This window comes from Zosterops lateralis, assembly GCF_965231275.1.
Source record: "Zosterops lateralis genome assembly, chromosome: 1".
NCBI classification, from domain to species: Eukaryota; Metazoa; Chordata; class Aves; order Passeriformes; family Zosteropidae; genus Zosterops; species Zosterops lateralis.
In genome coordinates, this window is record NC_139762.1 from 149,203,189 (window position 1) to 149,230,810 (window position 27,622).

The following is a 27,622-nucleotide window of genomic DNA, read 5'->3' on the forward strand; positions in this document are numbered from 1 at the left end:
GGCTGTAAATCTAGTTGGAAATTCTTAAATCTCAACCTTGAGTGAAACAGTTAATTTTACATTTGTAACATCACAGCTTTATTTGCACTTTGTGAAAATTAGCCTGTTGCCAGAAGTGAAGCAAAGAAACAACTGGATCAAGAGGTTATCTGTAATCTGAAAATACAAACTCATGGTATTTGAAAAGGGCAGCTGGCCAAAGAAATTTGTTTGTTCCACGCACATTTTTCTCCAGTCTTTCACAAAATTAAATAAAGCAAATAAAACAGTTTGTACCAATTCAGACTGTTATGAAAGATAGGATAATATCCTCATGGAGACTGATGATTCACATCCTTACTGTAAGATAACTTACAGCAAACTGGCCAGCACTAAGGGATAGATTACTGCACCAAGTCAAACGCTATCAAGTGCAAATAATTTTAAAAGTTACTGTAACAGTACAATAACCAGAAACTGATAATGCCTAAAAGAAAAATGTAGCAGGTCAAAACACAGCAATTATTTATTTGTTCCCAGCAAGGATTTGGACCTGAGCTTTGTGGCAATACAACTTTCCATATGACAACACAACCCAAAGCACAGACCTGTGTCCATGGCACTGACAAGAATCACATACCAGGGACTGTCTCCTGACCCTCCCTCCTTCCCAGAATGGATTGAAAGTGCTCATGCCCAGACTATCTCCAAGAAGTGAGCTTTGGGAACCTAAGGCCACTGTGGATATTGTATCTGGCTCCTCTCAGCTGAAGTTTGTCTCACTGTAGAAACTTTTTTGTCTCAAACTGCTCCATTTTTCTTGAAATTAGTAAGATTTTTCAAAGCTGTGTCCTTCCTCTAGGTCATGCAGGAGCCTTTCACCAGGACCACTGCCAAATGGTAAGGCATGTTCTGGAAATGCCTAAAAGCCATGAAGTATTCAAGAGGACTGAGGAAAGGTTTTATCCCTACACACAAGCAGTAGGAAATAATAAAACAAACCACCTGATTCTTATGGCTGCTTTAAGCCAATAGGAGAGTTGATAAAGCGTATTATTCATCTCAAAGAGTCTTAAATATGTTCCTATTTTCCCTTTTTATTATCTAAAAAAAATAATTGTAATTAAAAAAATGAGTATTTGCCAAAAGTATCTTAGTCTAAATAAAATTTAATAAAAACTCAAACGATACTGAAAAATGAATGAACATGATGAGCCCATCATATACAAAAGGAAACTGGCAACTGATAGAGGAAAAAAGTAGAACAATCAGCAAGTATCACTATGTACTCCAGCTGCAAGGGAAGGTATTTTATAAACAATTAGCACAGAAATGTCTAAGAATTCTAAGTAAATCAACACTGGAAAAAAAAGCTGTGGTTTTATACTCCATAGTTTTGAATGAAACATGCACTCTGCTGGGTTGAAAAAAAGTATTTTGTGGGCTTTGTCTTAAAATGCTCCCCATATTTCAGAGGAAGTATGTGTTACAGGCATGAGTTAGTCACATCCCAAAAAATTCCATGTTCATTCACTGTTAAAGGAAGTTCTCACACACAGCAACAAAACAGAAACAAAAAGGCAGGCTTTTAGAATATTTGAAATATCACTGTGCTAATTTAAGGACAAAGTAGAAGCAGGGCACAAGGCAGCTCAAGTATTCATGTCCAGCTTTCTCAAAATGAGCCAATTGGTAAAAATATCTAAACAACAGCACAAGGACCCAAGACAGGTTCTTTAAGTACTCTGCTTGCAGGATATACTTATTTTTCCATTTACTTGTTGTTTTTAGAAAGGAATTTCTTCTGGAGACAACAGCTGCCTCTGTAGTTTCATATTTGGATTGATTAAATAATAAATAAGGCTGACTAAAGCTAAGAGTTTTCAGTTGAATGAGTCAGCTTTAAATAATTTCTTTCTTAGAGAAACTGGAAGACTTCCTTTGCTTTTAATTGAGGTTACACTAGAACCTCTGTGTTCACAGAATAAACATGATCTATTTCATTCATGCCTGTTGCAGGGAGATCTAAATGTTTTGAATCCATCACTCTCAAGGGTTGAAGTTGCACTCTAAGTAAAAGCTGCATTTCAAGTGATCTTTTGTAAAAAGCCCTGAATCAAAAACAGCTTTTGTACTGGACAAGAGAGTTATTGGGAGACAGATTTTCCTTTTAGCTCTAAAATGTACTGTTTTACAAAACACCCAGCTGAAGAACAATGGTTTAAGATTCAGATACTTTTCCTGTTTTGTGATTTAAAAGGTATTTGTGCATGACACCTGTTTTGTATTCATCACAGGCTTAAACACATGCAAAAGACAAAACAAATATTAATTGGAGCAATCTTTTATTTTAATTGAAGTAATCTTATTTACCTTTAGCAGGAAAGGGCAAAGGCAGCTAACTAAATAATATTTTTTTAATACTAGTATTATTTCTGCATTATATTTGGACCTCATAATTTAATGCACATCGCTTTCCAAGAAAAAAAAAAACATAAGGTAGCTGACAGTGAGCTGCTTCAAAAAAATGAAGTTGTTTCATCATCTGAAATATCTGAAGTATTAACTATAAACTATAGTATAGAGCAGCAGTTTCCAAAAGACCTATGCTTGAAACACCTTGGTCAAATTAAACATAAGTAAATGAAGATATGGATTGCTGAAATTCTTGAGACTGAAGGCTTTATATGAATACGAACAAAACCTGTGTATTTTTATTTCTTGCAGCAATACATGCCAAATGCATCAAAACAAGCATGCAGGAAGTCTGTCAAAGCAGCAGCCTGCTGGCCTTATGCAATGCACATGTCAGCAAACACACTTTTCCATTTGGGTTTTTTCTACTGTACCAAGTACACTGGTGGTCTCTGGTGACTCTACCTCCTCTGCTGGACTCTCAAGTGGTAGCAGTGCTTTAGGATACCTGGATGCTATAACGAGTTTTCAAAAGCAAAATAGCAGTCATTATTTAAAACCTTTCAATCAATACTGGAGCATCTGCCAGCAAGAAAAGATCCTTTATAAATATTAAGACCGGATTTCTGGGGGTTTTACACCAATCCCACTTGATTGTTTGCAGGGTTTTCTCAGCAAAAAAAAATAAGACAAAGTTTCTGCATTTCAGCATACTAAAACCTGCTTTAAGTTATGTGAGCAAGTAAAATTTCAGAATATGGAAGCAAACCAAACCACAACAAATCACAGCAAAATCATGAACTTCATAAAACATTACCTTGCTACAGGTGGTACAAAGGCAGAGAGTTACAGCTGACATTTTCAGAGAGCAGTTTCAGAATAGTTTTACCATGAGTGACCATGCACCAATTTTCTTGTTTATGACATTAAACCTCAGCTCCTAAATTACCTAATAATCTGTGTTTGAAGGGATTTAATGATCATCTAGTTCCAGCCCCAAGAGACACTTTCCACTAGACCCAGTTGCTTCAAGCCCTATCCAACCTGGCCATGTAGGGAAGGGGCGCTCACAGCTCCTCTGGACAACTTATGCCAGTGTCTCACCACCCCCATAGTAAAGAATTTCTTCCTAATAGCTAATTTAAACCTACCCTCCTTCATTTTAAAGCTATTCCCTCTTGTCCTATCACTCTATGTCTTTGTGAGAAGTCCTCTCCAGGACACTTGTAAAACCCACTTACATGCTGGAATGTGCTACAAGGTGTCCCCAGAGCCTTCTCTTCTCCAGGCTAAACAGCCTGAACTATTCAGCCCACAGAAGCAGAGGGGCAGACACTGATCTCTTGTCTGTGGCAGACTCAAGGGAAAGGCCTGAAGTTGCCAGGGAAGGCTGAAGTTGGATATTAGGAAAAGGTTCCACATTCAGAAGGTGGTTGTGTCCTGGAAGAGGCTCCCCAGGGAAAGGGTCACAGCAGCAGCGTCACAGAGATCAAGAAGCATTTGGACAATTTGGACAATGCTCTCAGGCACATGGTGTGACTCTTGAGAGTGTCCAGTACCAGGCCAAGACCTGGACTCGATGAGTCTTGTGGGTCCCTTTAAAATCAGGATATTCTGTGATTCCTGAGATTCAGATGTTAATGAAAATGATCAGCAGAGCCCCACTTTTCCTTCTGCACTCTGCCTTCAGGAGAGGGCTCCAAGACTCCAGGCAGGAGGTAGGAGATATATTAAAATAAAAGTTTCAAAAGCAAAATGTAGCACATCCTTCAATCTGAAACACAATATTTCTTTCACCACCTAGTATTTTTGACTCAGCAGTGAGATCAGTAACAGTCCTGGTGTAGGCTGCAATGGTCTAAGAGCATAAAGGAACTCACACAGCAGGCTGGCAAGAGTTTGTCATTATACCAGCTTGACAGGACACTTCAAACTTGTGAATCAGACACTTACCAGCAGTCTGCCAGAAGACCTTTTCTTAGAATAGCAATCAAACACTAGAGTTAAAAAAAATTATTGACCTAGGTCACAGCAAGGGAGAGAGAAGTTGATGACACTGCTCCACACACAGCATGGCATTCACCTGCATATGCCATGGTGAAGGAGACAGGACGACAGAACTGTTCCCATCATGGTACCTGTCAAAGCACAACAGCATGAAATGTTCCTCTTCTCCCAGCTCAGTATGAAATGTTCCTCTTCTCCCAGCTCAGTGGGCTCAGGGCAGTCCTCACCACAAACCTCACACCTGCACTGTGAAATCGCTCTTCAAACAACACAAGTACTTCCAGAAGGATGGAATTGTGCTTTGTTGTGTTAACAGAGATTCAGTTCTAGCAAAAAGAGGCACTAAAATCCAAGTGGTTCTAAACCACCATGGCAGATGAACCAGTTGGTTCATATCAGCAAGAAGCATCTGATACACACAACAGAATAATTTTCATAAGAGACTTGTTTAAAGAGTCTAAAAATCTCAGTGAAATCCACTTGTCTTTGATGACATCGCATCTTTTCAATTTGCAATTTTCTTTGCAAAACTGTGGAAGCAGAGGCACATAAACTCAAATACTTCCCAAGCTTTTCCAGTAAACTGGGGAGCTCATAAATTTAACACCAGAACATAAGCCAGTGAGGCTTCTTCTGACATCAAAGTAAGATTTCACCCAACAAAAGCTAAAACCTTCTGAATTCCCTGAGAGATTCTGCACCAGCTGTCAGCCCAACTGAATGCAAGGAGGTAGAGCCCTTTACCTGCACACTAGGTTTTTTAACAAGAAAAAAATACAGCAACTTGAACTTATGAACAGTTTTCTATCAGAATGCACCGTTTTGTTCAGATTATTTATGTATCTCAGATTATTATATATGGTATGATATTCCAGGGCCTTCAAAGAGAATCTAGCCAGAAACTGCATTCTCCAAAACCTGCATATAAAATGACAAAAGCAGCTGTCAAGACTCACTGCTATGGTGTTTTTGTATGTTTTCCAGGTAATACACAACCTCAACAGGCAGAAGAAGAAGAAATTCCACATCAAAAAGTCTTTTATTTAGTGATCATATCACAAAAGTCTTCCACCAAAAGTATAAAATGCAACTGGGTGCTTTCAAAGAATTGTGCTCAATGTACAAACATTATATATTAAAAGCATCTATTTTATGTATTATATACACACATACATATTTTATGTGTATGTTCACAAAGACAGGAAAACAGGATTTGTATTCCCATCTCTGCAACAAAAGATGGAAAAATAAAGGATTCTGTCACTGTCAAGACCTGAGATTTCTTAGAGGCCCTAGATAAGCACTGTGTTAGTAATATTAATGAAAAGTAGTTAGAGCTGGGCTGAAGAATATTGCAAAGCAGCACATAAAAGACCAACAGTACCCTAGGAAGCAATAAAGACACAGCAAAAATATCAAGTTTAGGGTTTCTTACTTGAAAAAATCAAACCCTTTATTATTCTCCCTCCTCATTACCAGGCTTGCTGCACTGCTTACAAGTGCATCTTTCATGAATCATCTTATATCATACACTGGAAACTAAAGGTAGAAACTCTAAATATAAATATAAGCTCCTTAAGAAAGAGGTTCCATCTTCTTCCTAATGCCACTTTTGTCAATGGAATATTGCTATAGAAGGTCAGAAGCATTAAATCATTCTCCATATTTTTTGAAAGATTTTACACTTTCATCTCCATCATGCAAGAAAGAAACAACAGAAATCTGACTATCTGAAGGCAACAAAACTAAACCTTGATTACAGGGCACCACTTCTAGAAACAGAAAGCAAGACCATTGCATTTGAAATCAACCGGCCTACTTGCTACTTCAGTGTTCCTGTAACTATGAAAATAGAAAATATACAAATTACTTGTATTCAATTCCACATGTATCATCTCCATCTGGGGTAGCTGGGTGTGACCAACATGCTTACCAGAAACATAATCTAAAATTTAAAAACTTTGTTTCAAAGTTCTTCCTGGGAAAATGGGACACCTTACTCATCTTTCCAAGGTTCAAAAGGGAAGGAAAAAAAATAGTTAACAACTTCAATGCAGAAGGAAAATTAAATCGAGATGAGAAAGGATTTGGGATTCACAGCTGTCTTCAGAAAGAACAGCTCAGTGATGTTTTGACTAAATTCTAAGATAGTAGGATACAGATTATAGTCTAAATCAGGACAGTTTTCAAAATATTTTCTGAGAACTATTCTATTGAGATTCAGTTTTGCAGTCTTTCCCCCAGCTTCTACCGTGCAAAACGCATCTATGAATTTAAACTCGGGTTTTCAGCTCTCAGTCATCACATGCTCACAGATAAGAGCTCTGCCTACTGAAGCACTAACACAAACAGCAGAATTTCAGTCAGTGTTTATTCATAAGCTGGACTGCTTAACCGAGCTCTAGTGCCCAGTATCTGGAAGCTCCTTAAACCTCCAGGTAACACAGGCGACAAGGTGATGGCAGGCAGGAACATATTCACAAACCTCTCCTCATCTACAGTTTTTGTGACTACAGCATCAACAGATGTTTTAAGTGACAAAAACGCTTCAGAGACTCATCTAACTTAGAGGTAACAGCTACAGCCCACCTACCTGAGGACCGTCCTTCGGCGTAGCAGCCGCAGCAAGGGCAGGGTTTCCCCGCAGCCTCTGCCATGAGCGGAGGCCACAGATAGTGTGTCCTGTCATACTGCGGGCTAGGGCAATTAGCTGCTGGAACTGCATCCTTCTGCTGGTGGGCCTGGGAATGGGCTGAGGAACTCGCCCCATTTGGTTCTTGATGTGCCCAGGTCTCCCCATATTGCTGACAGCCTCCCCTAGCTGATATGGGGTCTGTTAGGGCACAGAAGAGGTAGTGAAGGAAGAAGGTCAAAACTTAACCCAATAAGGACCGTGTTAAGGAGGGTATGGGCTAACACCTCCCTTTCCATAAAGAGTTATGAAAAGATCACAGGCACAAAACAAGCTTAAGCACAGTAGCAAAACTGCATAGGCACTTCATGATCAAGGAGAAACTGATTTTTCAGACTCAAACAGAACACGGGAATTTATGCAAGCAGTAAAGAAGAGAATCTGAAGGCTGGATTTGGATCACTTTCATTGGAAATCAACACGAAAGTACAACCAGTGACCTCAGCTAAAGAATCAGCTGCTGGGAGCTACAGCATGCTGCCAGCGAATGAGAAGATTGATAAGAAACCCAACATCTCTAAAACAGTTTTGTCTTGACTGAACTCACAACTTGTAAAGATCAAAAATGACACCAGTCAACTGGAAAAAGTACCTAGAAAACAAGGCACAAATAGCTCTCCCCTCATCTGCTACTCACAACCTGCATACCTATTCAGGTCATTGCTACAGTGTCACCATTTCAACAGCAGGAAAGAGCAACCATACAAAATATCTTCTAAACATTATAAAGCATTTAAAATACAGAACACAAACATCTAGCTCAGAAAAGTCTCTCATTTTCTTTCAAGTGTAGCCCTTCTATCCACCTTATCTTCTGGCACTCCACAGTGTTGAGAGTGATGATACATATCCTACACCTCTCTGCCCTTCTTCACTTCATGCAAAATCTGAATTCTTTCAATATCAATCCTCAAGAAAACAGCTATGGGCAATAAATTCAAGATAGGTTTTTTCCTCCAATTTCTATTTAACAGACTTACTAGAAGCCCTTTTATGATTCTCCTTTTTTCATAACACATGAAGAAACAGAATTTCTTGTAGGTAAAAGCTGACAGCTGTTACCATGCCGCAGTCTGCTGCTGGCTAAAGGAAAAGGTTATCTACAAAAAAAGTCTTATGAAGCTAGATGGGCAGATGAAGAATCTGACTCCAAGGATGAGGTCTGATGGCACTACAACCCTTTATGCAGCCCTACCTACAAGACTACTAAACCCACAACTGAGATTTTGCTGAAACAATCTCTCCAGCAAGATTAATTATTACAGTTTTGGGCACAAGTAAATTGCAATTTCCACTCGTGGAATAAGCTTAAAACCAACTAATAATCTCCCATGCAGTAAAATGTCTAAACTCAAACTAATGCTTTTGTTACTTTGCTTCTAAATCCTAGATCATCAGAAAGCCACAGCATTTTACACAACAGACTTTCATATTATAACTAACAGCATCTGAGCAACAAGATATTAAATACGACCATCTGTTGATTTATAGCTGTATAAACGTGGAGATGCTACACGGAAATTTTCAAGTCTCATTTTGATATAGACCACACGATCCTCCAGGTACACAGCTCCGTTTAACCTGAGCAGTAACCGATGAGACGGCAAGAACCCTTCGGAAGCTGAGAAGGATTTATTTTGGAAGAGTATTAGTTGTTAGTATTCAAAAGTTAGTGTCAGCTTGCAGTTCAGAGCATTCTACCCTCTGTGTTGTGAAACAGATAAAACCGATTCACTGTCTGCAACAGAGAAGCGCTGCTGCTCCCAAAACGAGGCGTTTAAGTGAACTACTCTTACTCTGACTAGAAACTGTTTATATGCAAGTGTGCTACAAACAAAACCAAAGGGACACCCGAAAGGGTTCTGTCTCTTCACAAAAGCAGCACTTTTACAGCTGACCCCCAGACCTTTCCTCTGCCCACCCAAAAAATTTTCCAGACATCTAGAGAGGAGCCACAAGGCACAGAAATGCCCTTTCCAAGGGCACGCTACTGTCAAAGTCACAAAGAGGCCTAGATCAAATGCACACTGATCTCTTAAATACCCACTATCATCTTCGCTGCAATGGGGATTGTAAATTACAGCCGAGGATCAGAACCAGAAGTAAGGAGGTTGCAATTAAAAGGATTTGGTTTTGATTTGTTTAAGGAACAGCGTCAAGTTGGCAAGAACAGTTGGATCAGATGAGAAAAATCACTGTGAATTACTTTAATCGGCATTGCATAGCCCTGCATCCAGAGGCATCTGTAAACTTCCCCGGCACAGACACACCTTCCCCAGTGACACTTCCAGCGGCAGCGCCGGCAGCTCTCCGAGCAGGGCGGGCAGTGTAACTCATCCATGAGCTCCCAGGGCAGCAGCACCAGCCCGGCGTCTCCTAACAGCTCTGAAATCAATTTACTGCTGCCCTGCTGTCGGGAGGGTTTCATGAGACACACTTTCCTACTCCCATTCCGAAAAATGGCCACCCGTGCTTCTCTGGGATGACAGACCCCCCGAGGATTTGGCACAGCGGGCCGATTTAACTTCCAAAGGTGCTGCGGATGCTTCTGGAAACTACATTTCAGGTGGTGTGCATCACTTTTTACCCGATTACCCTGCGAACAGAGGGGCGAGCGCCTCTCGGTGCCTCCTGCTGCTGCCGGAGTTTCCCACTCGCCCGGAGGAGCCGCTCGGTGAGGGTGGGAGGCCCCCAAACTTGGCCCCCCAAACTTGGGAGGCTCATCCCCGGCCCTCCCGCCCCGCCGGGCCCGGGGTGTGTGGCGGCTCACCTTGGGCGATGGCGATGGACTCGAAGCGGTGCAGCTCCCGCAGCAGGCAGCTCCGCTCGGTGGAGTGCAGGCTGTAGATGAAGTCGCGGGCCCCCTGCGCCGTGTTCAGCGCCTCCATCGGCTCCTTCTTGGGGTGTGTGCCCAGCGCCCGCGACCCCCGCGGCAGGAGCGGCCCCCCGGCGGCGCCCCGCAGGCTGCCCAGGCGGCGGCGGCAGCAGCACCGCGGGCCCCGCAGCGAGCCCAGGCAGGACGAGGGCACGGCGGCGGGGCCCCCCGGCCGCCCCAGCAGCAGCGCCGCCCGGCCGAGCCACGCCGACATGGAGCCGGGCAAGGGAAGGGCGCGGCGCTCGGGCCGCCACCACCGCCCGCGGCCGAGTCGCCCGGGCCGCGCTCCCTCCGCCGGGGGGGCCGGGCGGTCCGCGCCAGGCACCGCCCCGCCCAGCCCAGCTCCCGCCAGCAGCGGCAGCGCCGCCCCGCCCCGGACACAGCCCGGCCCCGCTCCGAGCGGCTCGGCTCGGCTCGGCTCGGCTCAGGCTCGGCTCGGCTAGGCCCGGCTCGGCTCGGCCCGGCTCGGCTCGGCTCGGCTCAGGCTCGGCTCGGCTCGGCTCGGCTCAGGCTCGGCTCGGCTCGGCTCGGCTCGGCTCGGCCCGGCTCGGGCGCAGGGCGGGGCGGAGGGCCCCGGGGCGGCCCCGCGCAGGCGCCGCCCGGCCGCGCTGAGGGGACCCGGCGGGCTCTGAGGGCAGCGCTGCCTCTCAAACCCTGTGGGGTGTGCCCGCTGTAATGGGCCCGGAGCTCACAGGGCTTCTCCCGGAGTCAGGCTCCAGCAGCTTGGCAGGGCGGCAGAAATGAGGTTTTGCTTGTCTTTCCCGTTTTCCAGGGCCTTGCCTTACAGCGTTGTGGTGTTGCATCATCCCGTTATAGGTTTAGTACTCTTCGCTTGCTTGTAGTGGTTGTATTGTTTTGTCATTCTGACACACCCGGAATAGTTATTAAAAAAAAAAAACCAACAACAACAACAACAACAAAACCCTAACCACGTTCAGGATAGAATTTATGTCTTGAGGAAACAGAGGTTATTTTAAAATCAGGTTTGGTTTTAAACCTCTCTTGAGCTTCGCTGCTACAAATGCCATCCGTGTGGGTTAATCCACAGTTATTCACTGTTCTGTCAAAGCACTGTGTTCAGATTGAATTAGATATTGTAATTAGACTGCAGCGAACCTAAACAACCACCTGGGACTCACGTATTTTATGCCTCGCTCGTTTAACACGAAGGTGACTTCAGAAGGCACTCAGAATTTACTTTTAACACTAAAGGTAGCAGATCTATTGATGTCCATCCAGGTGGTTTCTTCACCTAAAGGGATCTGCTGCTGCCTTGGAGGAAGGCAAACAGAAAGTTTTAACTTTGCGCGAAAAAGCAGCATTTTCTTTCCGTTTCCATGGCTGCAGAGTTAACATGTCGTATAAAGACAAAGGTCTCATAATAAACAGAGGTGCCTTACCTAGACTATGCATTCATATACTACATGTACAGTACAGAGGGAGCAGAAAGTGAGTGCAGAAATGTAGAAAATAAGTTGTAAAGGGCTGAATATATAGTATTTTAATTCTCACCCTGTTAGCTAAATAGCAGAGATAGAGGAGTATAGGCTACTATTTTCATTTAAATGCAGTTTTTCCATGCATCTAATAAAGCCTGCCTCTGAGAGGAGAGATTTTTTTCAATTCTGTCTCTCTGCATACTCCTGATCCAGAGCCACTAAGCCTTTGATGGTGTTCAGAGCTGTGCTTCCCAATTGTTTCATTGAAAAAGTGGAATCTTCTGCTGCTCTTTGGGGGAAATACAGGAATCAGTAATAGTTTCCAATCCCAGAGAACTGTAACAACAATATTTATAAATATGTTCAAAAATGCTGTTAAAATTTCGGTAACCAGATCGCTTTTAGAGTAAAAATGCATGCTTCCCACATGGAAAGGCAGGACATGCAGTGGGGCTGAAAAAAAATGCCAGACGGAAAATAAGGAAAACCCAAACTTTCCAGAGGCCAAACCTTTGATATTTAAATTTGACGTATTTCTGGTTGTGTTATATATTATATTTGATTTTACATTCCCAGAGCTGGATTGCACCAGACTAGAGAGACAGAGCAAAGAAGGAGCACTGGTCTCTGACAAGAAAAGAGACTTTATCTCTTTCCCGTGTCACACTGTACAGATATTACAAAAGGTGATTGCATCTGGATTGTTCTTGGGGTGTTTTGACAGGACTCAAAATATTGTAGGTCTTTTCAGACACTGAAGGACAATGAGCAGGAAGTTTCTAGCATAGCCTTTAGGTATTTGCTGTATAGGTATTTTCACTCTATAGAAAGGTGCAGGGACATTATTTAAGTAGACAATATACAATACTGTTATGAAAATAAAAGTCATTACTTATGTGTCAGGATTGGGATCAGGGTTTAGCAGACAGTAAATTCTTCTGTGGGCATCAGCTGTGGTTTACACCTCTTCAGGCCTTTAAACTGCATTGAACAAATTGGAATAGAAATGTCATTGGAGGGACTATTCTGCAAGGACAGGAAATTACAGAAATAACCTAATAGGTTTTTTCTATAATTTTTTGTTGGAGCTTTTATTTTCTGAAGAAGGGAAATTGAAACCATTGGCTGAACTGACACTTTAATTAATCAGACTGTCTGCTTAACTCTGTTCAGTGGGTGGTGTACAGTAACTTTCATTAGTCCCTGACATTCTAGCAGAGCTTGAGAACCTGCTGAAATTCATATTTCTCACAACATTCTGAAAAATGCAGAAGTTTCCCTGTATTTTCTTAGTTTTTTTTGCTGACAGCCTAATTTTCTCCTAATATGATTTATATTTTGAGTGACCAAACTAATAGAGATGGTTTATACACCAACTGACAGAGCTAGAAGGAAATCATTAAAACCTTACACAGAAAGTTAGGTCAGTTCAGCCTTAAAAACTGGAAGGCAGTTTTTGTAGAAAGCAGCAGAAAAATGCCAACCTCTTTAAGAGAATTTCTGCAAGGCCTTCTAGGGGCTGCAGAGCTGACAGACAAGTCTTTTTGTGGATATTGGCAGGAAATACTTTGCAGCCCTCATCCTATATAAATAATGGGTGTACATTTAATAATTATATTCTTACGTGGTGGAGTAATAGAATATTAATGAAGGACCTTTCTATTAAGGATGATTTCTCTGCCCAGTGTGAAGGTGAATATTGTTAGCTAAGGTGAGACCAAGGTTTAAAGGTTGATAATCAATAACATCAATTGCAACTATGCACAGTTTATGTTTTGCTAGTTAAGTACTACATTTTTATATAAAGTACTATATTTTGACCTATGCCAGTCAAAATTTCAACGAAACTTACAAATAAATAGTCCCAGAGAGTACAAACTACTTTCATTTTGCCTCACATTTCTGAAAACAAATGGCTCCTCTGGTGCTGCTAGCCCAGCTGGGGGCTGACCCTATGGTCCTTTGTAGCTGGCTGATGGAAGAATCTACAGACTATGAAACACAAATGCTCACTCAAAAAAGGAGCCCTGAAATATACTGGCCATTTTCTAAAATTCAAAATTTTATCTACAGTCTAAAATATGAATGTAAGACAAGTTTAGGAGGTTAAATTACCATTACTTATCGCAATAGTGGGAAAAAAAAAAGTAAGATCCTATCATTTAGGAATAAAAGAAAAATTTGCAGTAGTCTTAGAATAATAATCATAGAATCACAGAATATCTTGGGTTGAAGGGACCTGAAAGACATCTCATTCCAACTCCCATGTCATGGGCAGGGATGTCATTCACTAGACCAGAAGCTCAAGGCACCATCCAACCTGGCATTGAACACTTCCAGGGATGGGGCATCTGTAATTTCTCTGGGCAACTTGTTCCAGTGCCCCTGCACCCTCTGAGTAAACAGCTCCTTCCTGACATCTAATCTAAATCTTTCCTCTTTTAAAAGTTTAAAGCCATTGCCCCTTTTCCTGTCATGATCTGCCTGTGTAAAAAGTTGCTCTCCCAGCTTAAGAACTTAGAGGAGATCAAGTGCAGCCAGAGGATCTTTCTCACCATCAGCACTTCCCTCCTTCTAGAGCTTTGTACAATCATATGCATGATAATATTGACAAACACTTATTAATGATTTGAAGACAATTTTTGGCTTAGACTCTACTGGCTTTGTCGGGGACAGAGTTAAAGTTCTTTACAGTAACTGGTGTGGGGCTGTGTTTGGGATTTGTGCTGAAAACTGTTGATAACACAGGGATGTTTTAGTTATTGCTGAACTTTAGTTAGAGCTTACACAGTGTCAAGACCTTTTCTGCACCTCATCTTTCTCATGTAAATTATTCCATGTTTTCAACATTCAGGAAGCAGAAGACACGACGTAAGGTTTAAAGAAACCTGAAGATTGTGGTAGACAATCACTGAATAAGCTCTCTTTGGAACACTGTGCCTGAAAGGGATTGTGAATTTTTTTTTAATTATATACATGGGGTTATCAGATACAAGATGTGAAGTTGCACATATTCTCTCTAGTGTGTCTTTCAGGCTAAATGCTTTCAGAATATTGTATTCAGCTACAGTGTCCTCAGTCTAAGATAAATTGCACATAGTTAAAAAATATATTGGGAAAATTAGTAAAGGTTTGGAAAAATGCTGTTTAATAAAAGAATTCAAAGGTAAATTTCTTCACTTTATTAATTGGAAGTTTGTGCAGTAAAATTATACAGTACAGTCACAGCCATCCATATATATTGATGTATGGCAAATCTTGAATCCAAAACTAGTCAGAATTTTATTTTAGCAGTGAAAATAATAACAACCGGAACAACTTTCTGAAGGGTAATTTTTTACAGAATGGGATCTGTTTCATATCATAATAAAGAGAAGTCTTATCTTAGTCAAGCTCTTAGTTCTGCTTAGACCATCTCTTAGTTCTTCTTTTGACTTTGAAGAGCCAAATATAGGTGTTTACTGTAATTCCTCCTACAATTATAATATATGATTCACAACATTTCTTCCAATGAGTCCTGGAGCTTTTCACACTAAACATAATGGAAAATTTTGTCCTTTGTTCTCCATTATTTGCGTTCTACTTGGAAAAGATAAAGATCAGTGCATCCTTTGGGATCAAAAAAATGAGTGTGTTAGTAAATTGGGTAAGGTGAGAGCACTGAACTGTTTCAGTTAGTTAACTGCATTCAATTATGTCAGGGGGAATGTATGAAAGAAGAGAAATATTCCAAAAGAGGGTCAGGAATGTCAGAGGAAAGCAACATATATACCTTGCATTTATTGAGCCAACTAAGCTGTTTCCTATTTTATCTCTCCCAAAAAAGGACTAGGTGGTCCAAAATTTTCTCTGGTAAATTCTGCTTATACAGAGGGTCTCCAACATCCACAGTGTAAAGCTGTGACTGTCACCAGGGGGTCCTTGGACATACTTCCAGGTGTGTAAGATTGATTTTTGGGTCTATACAAATGCTGAGCAGGGTGTGGGGTGGCTGATGTGCTGCTGTCCATCTCTGGAGTCACCTGGACACGTGGGAGCTGTAAAGTTCTGGGGTGGTATCACACCAAGGATATTATACCATTGACTTTCTTTGAAACATGGAAGAAAGATAAAGGTCTCAAACCCTTACAACAAGCTGGGTTAGGGCCTTGGAGACATCCACCACTTTGTGATGTGAAATGGATGAGATGACCTGTAGTGACCTCATCCTGATAATGTTTTGCTGTGTCTGAGGCTGCTGTTCCCTCATGCTTTATAGAACATCGCCGTCACCATTATCCACGTTGCCCCTTGATCCTGTTTTCTTCTAATGAGCAAAGCTAATTAGTCACAGGAGATGAGAATTAAATACCACCAAAAGGGCAGCCCAAACTGTTGTTCAGCCTGTTTATACATTTAATGAAAGAGGTCATGAACAAAAGCTTTTTTACATCCCCGCAGAGGTTTTCAGACAGTTTGACATCATAGATTTCTCTGTTTTCCTCGTTTCTCCTTTTCGTCATCTTCTTACTTTGTTTTGCTCTCTCACTTTCTACTCAAGAAGTTTTCCACCCACACTACCCTGTTAACATACTCAGCCTGGCTGTGCCTGATCCATGACTTTAGAAGGGCCCATGGCTGCTTTTTGGAGTCTTTCCCCAGTCCAATTGCTACTTTCTGGTCCCCTCTTTTTCCAGAAGTAAGCATGAAGTAAGCATGACAACTTGTGTTGAAGTCTTCAGTGCAATTTTCAATCCCCATTCTCTGATTTCTTGATAACTAAGTTGCTGTTTGAAGCTGCCTTGTTATACAAAAGCAAATACGATTATACACCATGATAGTGTGATGGCCCGTGTCAATAATTGTAAAATTTCATAGTCTAAACTCTTTTTAAGAAAATTCCATTTTAAAAATCACATTATGAGTTCTATGAATACAAGTTAGCATGCCAATCAATTAACTGATTCTATCACCTAGGTAGTTTTAAAAAAGGAAATAAACAGGTGTGAGGTGCAAAAAAATCCAATGTCTTACTGTAAAATTATTTGTACCCTCATTGTCTGGAATCTTGAGAGTCATCTAAACCAGTGAATGAACTTTTTCCTGAATAGGGTCATATGTGCATATCCCCTCAAATTAAAAAAATTACCAATACTCAGAATAGATTAAAATCCACATTTAGGTGTTTCCTGTTGAATAGCTGCTGTGCAGATTTAACTGTTGGATTAATTCATTCTGAGAGTGGCAATGAATATTTAATTACTGTCGGTTTAAATATCAGACTACTTCCACTGTTTCAGTGAGATCATCAATAGTTATTGCCTACAAGATTCATTTAACTGTTTGTAGAGGACATATAAATCTATTTAAAATAGGAAGATGTATGATCACATCAAGATGAGAAAAGGAGCAGAAACAGATGGTGTGTAAGATCATCATGGTAGTTTGCACTAATATTTCATTCAGCAATGGGGAAAAAAGCTATAGGCAGTTCATAATAACTACAGAGATATAATAATCTCCAAATGTGCAAGTGACTGTGAGATGTTAAATCCACCATTAAATTAAATGGTGTTTTTAACGTGTTTTATGTCATGGTGGTTTTGATTAACCACTTAATTTCTGTATAAATTAATAAAGATCAAAATTTTGAAAGTCTTGATTACTCTTTCCTTTAGCAAAAAGAAAATAACTTCCTAAGGATAAAAGTTATAAGGTAGAAAACTTCTATAGTAACTGGCCACTCACAGCAAAGAATTGGAACATGCATGTTACGCCTGCATGACTGACTCCTGTGCAGGTAAATAATGGTGAGTTACTCCAGCCAACTGTTTCTAGTATTGTATTGAACCTAATATCAAATTGGATATGAGAGGAGGCAAAGAATTTGTTTGTAAAGAGAAACTTCTTCAAACCCAGAAAACCAGATGCAAATGTGAAATAAATCAGTAATGACCAAAAGCCACTGCTTTGCAGTGTCTCAAGCAGTATAACAGCCTGAGCTCCTTCCTGAACAACAGCATCTTGTGTCAAACTAGAAACAATCTTAATTGTCAGGGGCAGCTGGCTGAGTACAAGGCACAGCCTGATGTGCTGCTTCACTGTCACTGAGGGTTCACTGCTGGCAACCCCTGAGAGTGCTGGCTCTACCAGGTGGGTGAACAAGGCAGGGGCACATGGAAAGGAGTCTTGCCTTGGCACCAAATTCCAAACCAGTGAAGCTGATGTCCAGCTGTTACAGGTAAGGAATGACTATTGCATATATGTTATAATATTAGCATATATTCTGCAAAAGTTAGTATCTCTGATGTTTTAATGCTTTAGATGATAATTGTAACAAGTTTTAGTATATTTTTAAAGCAAACTAAAGAAAGAAGATGGTTTCCTTCCCAAATTTTGGGTACACAGCCTTTTCCAGGAGACCTAGACAAGCAGCTGAAAAAAGGGATTCTCCTAATCCCACAGAAAGGAACAGAAAACTTTTAGTATTCATTGCAACAAAGTATGAGGTTCTGGGCACTGTATCTTGGCTCCATTCCCTGCGTTCTCTTGATGTCCTCACCCCTTTTTTCCCTGGGCTGTTGCTGGGAGAATTGTTATAAAACAAGATACAAGGTATGAAATTTGTCCTGTGTGAGCCCTTAAGAAATTGCTCTGAAGCTAAAGAAGAGTCAGAACAAGATGAGACATTTAGCACAATAGTTATCAAAATTAAAGGTGAAAAAATTGGAAAAGAGAATTAACATTATGAATCAGGAGTGAAGCCAAACTCTAGTTATGAGCTGCTTTCTGTGGAAAGCAGGTTATTCCATACCTACCTGCTCTGGGTTTCTTGCATTCCTGCAAAGATCAGATAGCAATCACTGTCAGAGGTGAAATTGGTGAACTAGAGAGACAACGGGCTGCATGAACAATGTCAGAACCAAAGCTTCTAGATTCTCTCACATCCTTAGCCATTTGTTTGGAAGATGTTAGAGTGAATACACAAGGAAACAGTCCTGTTAATGGAGGAAAATGCTTGCTGCCACTGATTCTCCCTTGTGCAATCCAGGGATTTACCTTGCTTATATTTAACTTGAATTTTCCAGCACCTTCATAACTCATGGAGGAATGTAGTCCTGAAATATGCTGACCCATGTTCTCTCAGACAGAGCAGTGCCTTTGTTAAGAGTGGCTGAATTGTTCATTGCTCTGACCTTTTTAAATAAAACAGAGGACAGATCAGTCTTGTGTCCATTCATTACCAACACAGTAGGCCACTATTGTACTCTTGTTTATTTATTTTGCTCTCAATCTACAGCAAAGTGTCCTAGAATTACCATCTTTACATATAGTGGATGAATAAGTGTACAAAATTTGCATTTGGGCTTAAAAGGAAACAATGGAAAATATTTTTATTGATTTATTGACTTGTTTTCCCCAGGTACTTTAATGCTATACAGGAATTCTTTTCCAGAAGATTTTTCTTCTAAAAGAAAAAACAGATGGGGAGGGAATAAATTGCCTTTATGGGGATTTTTGTATTACATAGATATTTGTATTTGATAAACAGAGGATTTGAGCCAAACTTTTAGGTGCAGGGAGGTAAAGAGGCTCAGTGGAGCTATGACACTTCTATCACTCAGTGTAACGCTCCATAACCACTCACTTTATGGTCTAGTTTTAACAGCAAAAGGAACTGCAAGTTTATATTTCTATTTTTATTTGTTTATTTGCCTTATTCCACTGTCTTTTCATTTGGTTGCATGACTACAAGAAATAAAGATGTTTATGTTAAAAAACTTTTCTCCCAACAATGCCGCTCAGTATCTAAGTCTGCTTGCCCATAGGAAGGACAGAGTCTGTCCTGCCTGGTTTCTTAACCACTATGTAATCCAAGAAGCTATCGATTTTATTTTATTACTCTGCTTCTGTATTGCCTGACCTCAGTGATCTCTGCCAGGCATCTGTCTCTAGCATTTCAGCCCTGTGCTGCCTCACCTCTTACTCCCTGCAGCCTACGTGATCTGGAGCAGCAACACAAATTTTTACAGTTTTGACCCTGCGTCACACTTGTATATTTTCCAGCAGTCTCCATGGTCTTGCTCATCTGCAGCTTTCATTCTGGGCTTTACTGCCTGAACTTCAGGTTTCCATGGCCTATAAAGAAGTGTAGAGCAACCAGCTCAGATTTATGCACCTAACTTTGGAGATATCCATGGTAGCATCTAAGTGCAGGTGTCTGTGCACAGGTGTCTGGCCTCCCAGTATTGGTGGGGAGGGATGCAGACCCCTCTGGAAGACAATTCCCTTGATGTAGCTTAGAGGCTTGTCCAGTGAGGAGCTTAATCACCCTCTACTGGTTCCTGGGTATCTGCACAGACTGCAAAGGGAGTCACTGTGACTTAATGCTTAATTTCCAGATGGATAAGCTTTAGCAGATAGGCTTACTCAAAATCACCTTTAAAGCACAGATACTACTTGTCCTCAGATGCTACTTTGCTTTTATTGACTGTGCTTTTTCTCTTGCAAAGTCTGGGTAGGATTTTAAACCTTCTCAGCAGAGCACTTGCTCTTCAGGAAATAAACCCAAAGGACAATAGGACATGAGCTCAATGCATGGGCTCTCAGCTGGTCGGCTGATTTGTGCAAAACAGGGGAACCTGCATCTTCTACCAGATGTGTCAGAAGGTAAATCCCACAGTCCAGAATAATTTCATCCATATTTATCCCATTCTTTAACACTCTTCACTCTCGAATTAATCTGGAATATAAACTGGTCTTGCCAATACAAATTATTATCTGAACAACAACTGGTATTTTCTCAAAACTATCTATTTTGGAGAGAAAAAGAAACAAATAATCTTTGCACATGAATTGCAACTGAGGGAGAAACAGCTACTTTTCTAGGAGTTTCTAGTCATGATGCACCAGAGGAACAATTTGTTGATACCAAGCATTTCTATTTTCTGTTGTATTGCCACTCACAAATGTGATTTTTCAATGGTTTACAAAATTATTGCTGTGGAGGGCTCCAAAGCACATTGTGTTTGACAGATATAGGTGGTAATTAGACACAGTGTTAAGGACTAGAGGCAAATGTTCATCTGTAGATGTACTGGGGATATGGTGTCCCCCAAAGAAGCAGCCTCCAAACTAGAGATTGCAATGCCACTTAAAAGTACAAGTGGAATCATGAGCAGAAATTTTGCTCCCAGTATTGCTACAAGCCAAGTAAATGTGCAGTTATATTTCAGTGGTTATATTAGTCAGCACAACATAATTTTTCCTGATTTCTGTCCCTCCCAATGCAAGATAATTGTGTGATTATATGAGAAGAAAGAACAAACTCTTCAAAATGTATGACAGAAAATGCACTGTGTCTTCACTTGTGTTCTTTGTGTATATTACCTCTTCCTCTTTGCAGTTCTCTGAGCTTAATATACTTGCTTTTAAGTAAATAATTCCCAAGGCACAGAAACAAATTGAACTTGCAATTTGAAACTTTGCAGTTTAACATTTGCACATAACCCATAAAACCAGGATATGAGATTATTTTTTTAGAATATGCAATCTGACATCTAGTAATAGAAAAGGTCGATTTTGTTAAATTGACAGTGTATATCAGATACCATAAAATGCATGTGAAGAGTTTCAGAACAGGAGAATGTTAGTTTCCTAACAGTAGGAATTGCCTTTGGTTTTCCACAGCACAAAAAGGTGAAGTCGTTGCTTCCCTGGTTGTGTGTTTTCATTACCAAAGTGTGGCTGGCCAGAGAGATCGATAAACACAGATACTTGATTTGGGTGTAGAATACAAGAAAAACAATTTTTAACACATCAATAAACTGGAAATTGCTTCTGAGAATTAGCATCAAAATAGTTGTGTGGTTTTTTATTCCAATCCTGTCTCATTTTCCGCTTACCTATAGCTTTTGCTTGCATTCACTAAATGGAAGACACTGATCACTTTAAAATGAGACTACAGACTGCACCTAAATCAGAAGTTCCCTTACAAAGTTGTAGTGCTTCATCTTTACAAAACACAATTTAGGTTATGCTCCTGCTTTAATAATTCTTGGGGAGTTTGGGGATTTTAAAGAACATTCTATCAATGTCTTAAAGGTTTTTATAACAGTCACAATGACAAGAAATTTACATGAAGCAACATCTACAAAAAAAAAAAATAACTATTGTGTAAACTTTAGACTTGAGCTCTCAAAAGCCCCACTTGTTATCATGAGAATCATTAAAACTATTAATGATTGCCCAGCTCAGAGTTTTAGTCTGTGGAAAGGTGATTGAAACTGCTTGTATATAGCTTTTAGGTTTGCTTACCTCATCAAGCTGAATGACATTAGGGGGATTCTCAGCACATCTAAGATGAGACACTGGAAATTTAGGGCTATGTGTACTCTAATTTGAAGGTCAGAGGTATTTAGAGAGTAGCCTGGTGCCATGTGCCAATTTTGACTGTACATCTCTATTTGTAATACTGTTTATAGTCAAATGAATAAATTAAGATTTCTAGGAGTGTTTTGAACAAACTCTGCCAGATTTCCAGGCTGATTTCCATGTTAATGGATTTCTGGTTGCATTTAGTCTAAAATACAGATTTAAGACACATCTAATGAAATCTTTATGAGCTCTTGCAAGAGCTCTCTGCAACTGAAGCACAAGCAGTTAAGATTATCTAGAAATTTGCATTTCTCGTATAGAATATGAAATTATGCCTAAAGTATGTTACAGAACTTGTTTCAAATTCTACTTGTGCATGCACTTTACCTCTGGGCGTGTTCTGTCTTGTTTTGGAAGATCCGGCTGAAACTTCTCTTTTTCCATCATGTTCTCAGGAAATTATCAGGAAGGGAATTGCTCAATAGCAGACTTAACAATTAAAAAAAAAATTTACAGCCTGTGTGGATTCCTTTATAGTCATAAAATGAAAGAGGAAAAACTTGGCTCAGATTATAGAAAGATGTTCTATAAGGATCCAGTTACACAGAAGTATAGAGTTAATGCCAAATAGGTACAATTCTGTAGGCTGAAGTATGGGAGAACATACACATATTCATGAGTATTTAATACATAATCATATGTGTGGGTTAAATTACAAGCAGTGATTTTTTGTTTGTTTTACTAGTTCAAAGTCTCCACAGAAGTCTTCTTACTGTAGCTGCTGCAAATATTGCTGGGAAATAAGAGAATAGGGCCCTGACTTGGAGAGCTTTGTGCCAAAGGACTCTGGCACTGACTGTCCTATCAACAACCTTGATACCAAACTATTATGATATGGTAGTGACAAGAATACACAGCAATCAAGGAGTCACAGGTTAATTTTCTTCCTGCCATTCTGGCAACATATTTGTATAGCACTTTATACTTCTGAAGAGGCAGATAAACACCAGTAGATTCTCTCTGGAAGCAGGTCCTTCCACTTTATTTGATAAGCAGTGAAAACACACCACAGTGAATCAGTGATTTAAGACCCGCCCAGTTGCATCCACTGCATGTGATAATTGACTCATTTGATTCCCTTTCATCATCCTCTGCTGTGGCACTTCAAAGTCAGGAGCCTGCTGTGCAGCCCCATTGCTGGCTCCTGCTCTCCACTCTGGGTGCTGTGGTCAGCAGCATCCCATGGCCCTTTCCCAGCTGCAGCTGCTGCGAGGGCAGGTGAGCTGCTCTCTGCAGCTGAGGGCTGTTCCCAGCAGTGCCCAATGCCAGAAGAAGCCATTCCAGAAGCCATCCAGCCCTTGCAGAAGCCAAAGCCCTCAGCTGTAGATTTTACACCATGATGCAGGCTTACCTTGCAGTGTGATCTGACACACAGGCATACAGTCCAGTCTGGGACGAGTTAATCCTGCTTTCAAAGCCATTGAAGTCCCACTGTAGGTCGTGTGCCCAGCAGCCTGAATTGGCTTTAAAGCCTTCTAAAAATGGCTGTTAAAAATTCAGTAAAAAGAGTCCAAGGCGCTAAAGCTTTGCCCATCCAATAGCCTCAACTGAGTTTAAAATTGACAAAGCACCTCCCCAGTGTGCAATAGGTTTTAAAAAGTTAATAGCAGCAATTATATCTACCCTGAAGCCTCAGCTTTGCTGTAGTCCTATACAGAGTTCACTAGAGACCATCATCTCTCTGTAATAGCAAATAAAGATGTTGAGCACAAACATACAGTATCTTGTTTTGGGGAGATTTCAAAATATTTCCATTATTTAAATGTGCTTGCAACTATGTATCAATATAAATTATGTAGGTTAGTAATGAATATTGTTATACTATGCACATCTTTTATCTTGTTTATATTAAAAAATTATATATTTTATATATATACTAATTAAACTACTTCCTAAGACGATGATCAGCTCACATAAAGTCTTTTTTACCACTCTTAAGGAGAGTCAAATTGTTCTGGTCACACAGACATTCTCTGTGCATGCTGAGAGTGGTCTCAGCGATGTGGTCTCTACCTCTGCCGAAATCACCCCTTTCACCACCTTGTTACTCAGAATTCTGTAGCAAATTTCGTTCTAAAGCCCATCTTCAGGCAGCCACCCGACTACAACTCAGTGGGGCTTTCTTCAAAAGTGTGGCAGGTTACAGCACAACTCTTTCTGGAGGTGATAAAGGGCAGCTCTCATGCAGAGCCCGGCAGGGGAAAGCAGAGTTTAGGGGAAAGGGTGACAGAGAAGAATGTGCTTTACTGATTTCATTAATGTGGAGTACACAAAATGAATCCCATGTGAGACAGATACAGGCAAAGGAGGAGCACCTCTGTTATTCAGCAAAGAAAAATCATGATCTTAAAAGCTGTCAGCCCTGTCCAAAGAAAATACATGTTCACAAACAAACAAAAAGCATGCAGCATGCCTAACCATGACATGCACAGCAAGGCATGTCGATGAAAGTTTGGAAAATCCCCTCTTCTTTTCCACATTTACTTTAAAAATCTTCTTTTTATCTGTTGTCTGTTATGCCTGTGATAATCATCAGGGAGATTTTGGGGCAAAGAACATGAGTTCTTAACTCTTAATAGCAATTTTGCACTGGGTTATTATTCTGTAGTCATTAATTGTAGTTATTTGTAGACCATGAAGCTCAGAAGATCATATCCTCAACAAATGATGGAGAAATCTGTATTATTTTGCAAGGAGCAAATGCTTCTACAGGCTGATGCTGGCATTTCACTACAGCTAAAGAAGCACAAGCTCAGAACTGTTTGTCAAATTTTGTTTCCAAAGTAGCTTGTCTCTGTATTTCTCTTTAATTTCGAAGTAAAGCAACATTTGACCATAATACACATAGACCTTTATGCAATCATTCAAAATAGCAAACTTGAAAGTTTGCATTACTTAATAAACTTATAAAAATAGAAGTAATTTCAATGAAAAATCAGGGACATAAATTTAAAAAAATTCTTCTAGACCCCGAGAGAATTACCATACCAAATTAGTCTATACCAGTCAGATACTTGATCATCTTGTCCAGAAAAAAAAAAATATTGATATCATATCATATACTATAATTCCAGTGGGATGGAAATTAATGCAAGATTCTTCACCTGGGATGGAGTAATGCCAGGCAAAAATATTGACTGGGAGATCAGCCCTGAAGAAAGGGATTGAGGGTTACTGGTCAGCAGCAGCTCAAAAGGAGCCAGCAGTGTGCCCTGGCTGCCAAGAGGGCAAACCTCATCCAAACACAGCATGACCAGCCAGGGAGAAGAGGTGATTATCCTGATGTGTTCAGCTTTGGTGCAGCCTCAGCTGGAGCTCTCTGTGCAAGGCTGGGACCCAACAGTGAAGAAAGATGTGAAGGTTCTTGAATGCATCCAGGGAGGGCAACAAAGTTGATGGAAGGTCTGGAGGGCTGTGATGAGTGGCTGAGGGCTCTGGATCTATATGGTTTGGAGAAACGGAGGCTGAGGGGCAACCTCATTGCTCCCTAACAGCTTCCTGAGGAGGGGAAGGAGTGAGTGAGATGCTGAGCTCCTCTCCCCGGAATCCAGTGGTAGAGTACGTGGGAACAGTTCAAAGCTGCCTCATGGTAGGAATAGACTGGGTATTGAGCAATTCTATATGAAGAAAGTGGTCAAACACTGGAAGGGGCTTCCTGGGGAGGTAGCCAATGCCCCAAGCCTGTCAGTGTTAAAGAGGTATCTGGACAAAGCCCTTAACAAGAGGCCTTAACTCTTGTCAGCCCTGAAGTGGTCAGGAAGTTGGGCTAGATGAACACTGTAGGTCCCTTCCAACCCAAACTGTCTATTCTACCCTCTTTTACTCTGCTCAATTCTACTCTATTCGTCAATACAATATAACATAATATTTACTGATACTCACTTTTCTGTGACCTTATCTCAGGTTCATCTCTTCCTGCTATATAACTCCACCTTGCATGTGTAAACAATAGGGAAACTTTTCCCCAAAACCTCTGAAGTTTATGAATGAAGAGAGTTATCTCTCCTTGACATTCAGGAAGATCCTTTCACTGACTGGTTTTTACATAGCTGCATAGTGGCAGTGCAGGAGTGTTTGAACTCAGCATCTTTCTTAACATTCCTGTCCCCTCACTTCTCTTATCTATGACTAATGGCGTCACTATTCTTCCTTCCACCCACACTTTCTAAACTGGGTGTCATTTGTTTCTTTCTTTTTTGAACACTTCCTTTTTGCCATCAACTTCATTAATATAACATTTCTCATTCTCAGCTTCACAACCTTGCAGGAAGCCCCATTAGCTTCCTTTCCCCCTTCTCCCTGCATTCATTGACTTAGCCAATTATTTTGTGTCTTTTCATTCTCACAGTTCAAGCCTCAGTATTGAATCTTAATGAAGCAACTCCACCAGCACACCAGGGCCTCTCTCTGATGACCCCCCTCCACTCACACTTCTGGCCAGCAGCATCAAGAGAAACAGCTGGATTTAGGAATATGCTTTGGCTTGCATTCACAGTCAGCCAGACATATGTGCAGGCACTAAAATGTAAATTGATGCTTTATGTGGCTACAAATATTTTAGGAACAGCAAATCACCCTTGAATTATTTTGATGTTGTGCTTGGCATTTCATGTTATTTTTGCCAGTTCTGGAGGAGGGAAAATGGTGAGGGGGAGTGAAACCTACTGTCAATATTCTTCCTGTGAAGATACATGCTTTCTTTACCATTAACTGTCTTAAAAGATTCTTAATTTTAAAATAATCACTTTACTGTGCATTGCGAGCTGAAAGGAATCATATACCTTTATGCATATTTGATTAGTTATTGTGAATCTCTGAAGTTTTTGTACTGTATGGTGGATTCAGACTTGCTGCTTTCTAAATTTTCTTGTCTGGAATATATTCTAACCTTGGACTGACACTGCCAATTTTTTGTGTGTGTGTGTGTGTGTGTGTGTTCTCTCATCAGAGTCAGAAAGATCCCACTAAAATGCAATTGCTCAGACTTAATTTTTGATGTTATGGAGGAATTTGTTAGCACCTCAGCTGAATTCAATCCCAGAAGAGGAATTTTGGTTACACATAAAAATGAGATTGTTACTTTTTATCATAGTTCTGTTAGTTTTTAGGACACCCTTGTGGGGAAAGAAGAAAGCAGTTTTCTCAGCCTTTGCTGTAGACATTCAGTTTTACAAATTATAAATTGATGGAATGTTCTCCTGCTTGTTTCCTACAGAAATATCCCATACTAAATTAGTTTGCTACAAGTTTCTTTTCTATTATCAGCAATTAAGTTCATGCCCATATCATATTAGCATGTCCATATCATATTAGCAACTCAGAAGGTTTAAAAGCAATCTGATAATGTGGGATTTTATACAAATTTATTCTTCCTGCTTAAAGGGGTTTCCACTTATTTCTGGGAAAGCAACTTCCAGAGGAACTGAAATATGTTACATTAAAGAGGATAATATCTGTGGCACAGGTGAAGCTGTCAGGTGATTTTTCTGTAATAATTTTATCCACAGTGCTAAGGTCAGCCATGTGTTACAGAGGAGAAAGATCAACCTCCTCTGCTCAGTCATCTCAGGAGGCTGAGGCTGTTGTGTGCAATTACTTCAGTTGTGATCCTGGATGGGCCCTGTAGAAACAGGATAAAGGAGCATTCCAGCTGGAGGCCTTTCAGGTCCCAGTCCAAGCCTACAGCAGCTGAGACAAAGAGGCTGGGCAAGGACTAAGAAGATACAGAAGCTTGTGTGGGACATATCTAAAGGTGACCAGTGCAGGCAGGTGATTCTGCCCTTCAGAATCCATCAAACA

At 40.6% G+C, this 27,622-nt stretch overlaps 1 protein-coding gene across 2 annotated transcripts in view; it reads right to left on the reverse strand.

The window, feature by feature from the left end:
• Positions 1–10,182, reverse strand: part of TMEM65 (transmembrane protein 65) — a gene marked incomplete at its 5' end in the record, with an annotated part of 29,901 nt that extends 19,719 nt beyond the window's left edge. The window contains 2 exons of one of the 2 annotated variants that reach the window (XM_083859110.1): positions 2,829–2,909; positions 9,864–10,182. In XM_083859110.1, coding sequence (XP_083715236.1) covers positions 2,829–2,909; positions 9,864–10,182 — 400 coding nt within the window. Of the gene's footprint in view, positions 1–2,828; positions 2,910–6,994; positions 7,235–9,863 lie in introns of both variants that reach the window. The other variant, XM_083859109.1, reaches the window with a different exon arrangement.
• Positions 10,183–27,622: the final 17,440 nt, after the last annotated feature.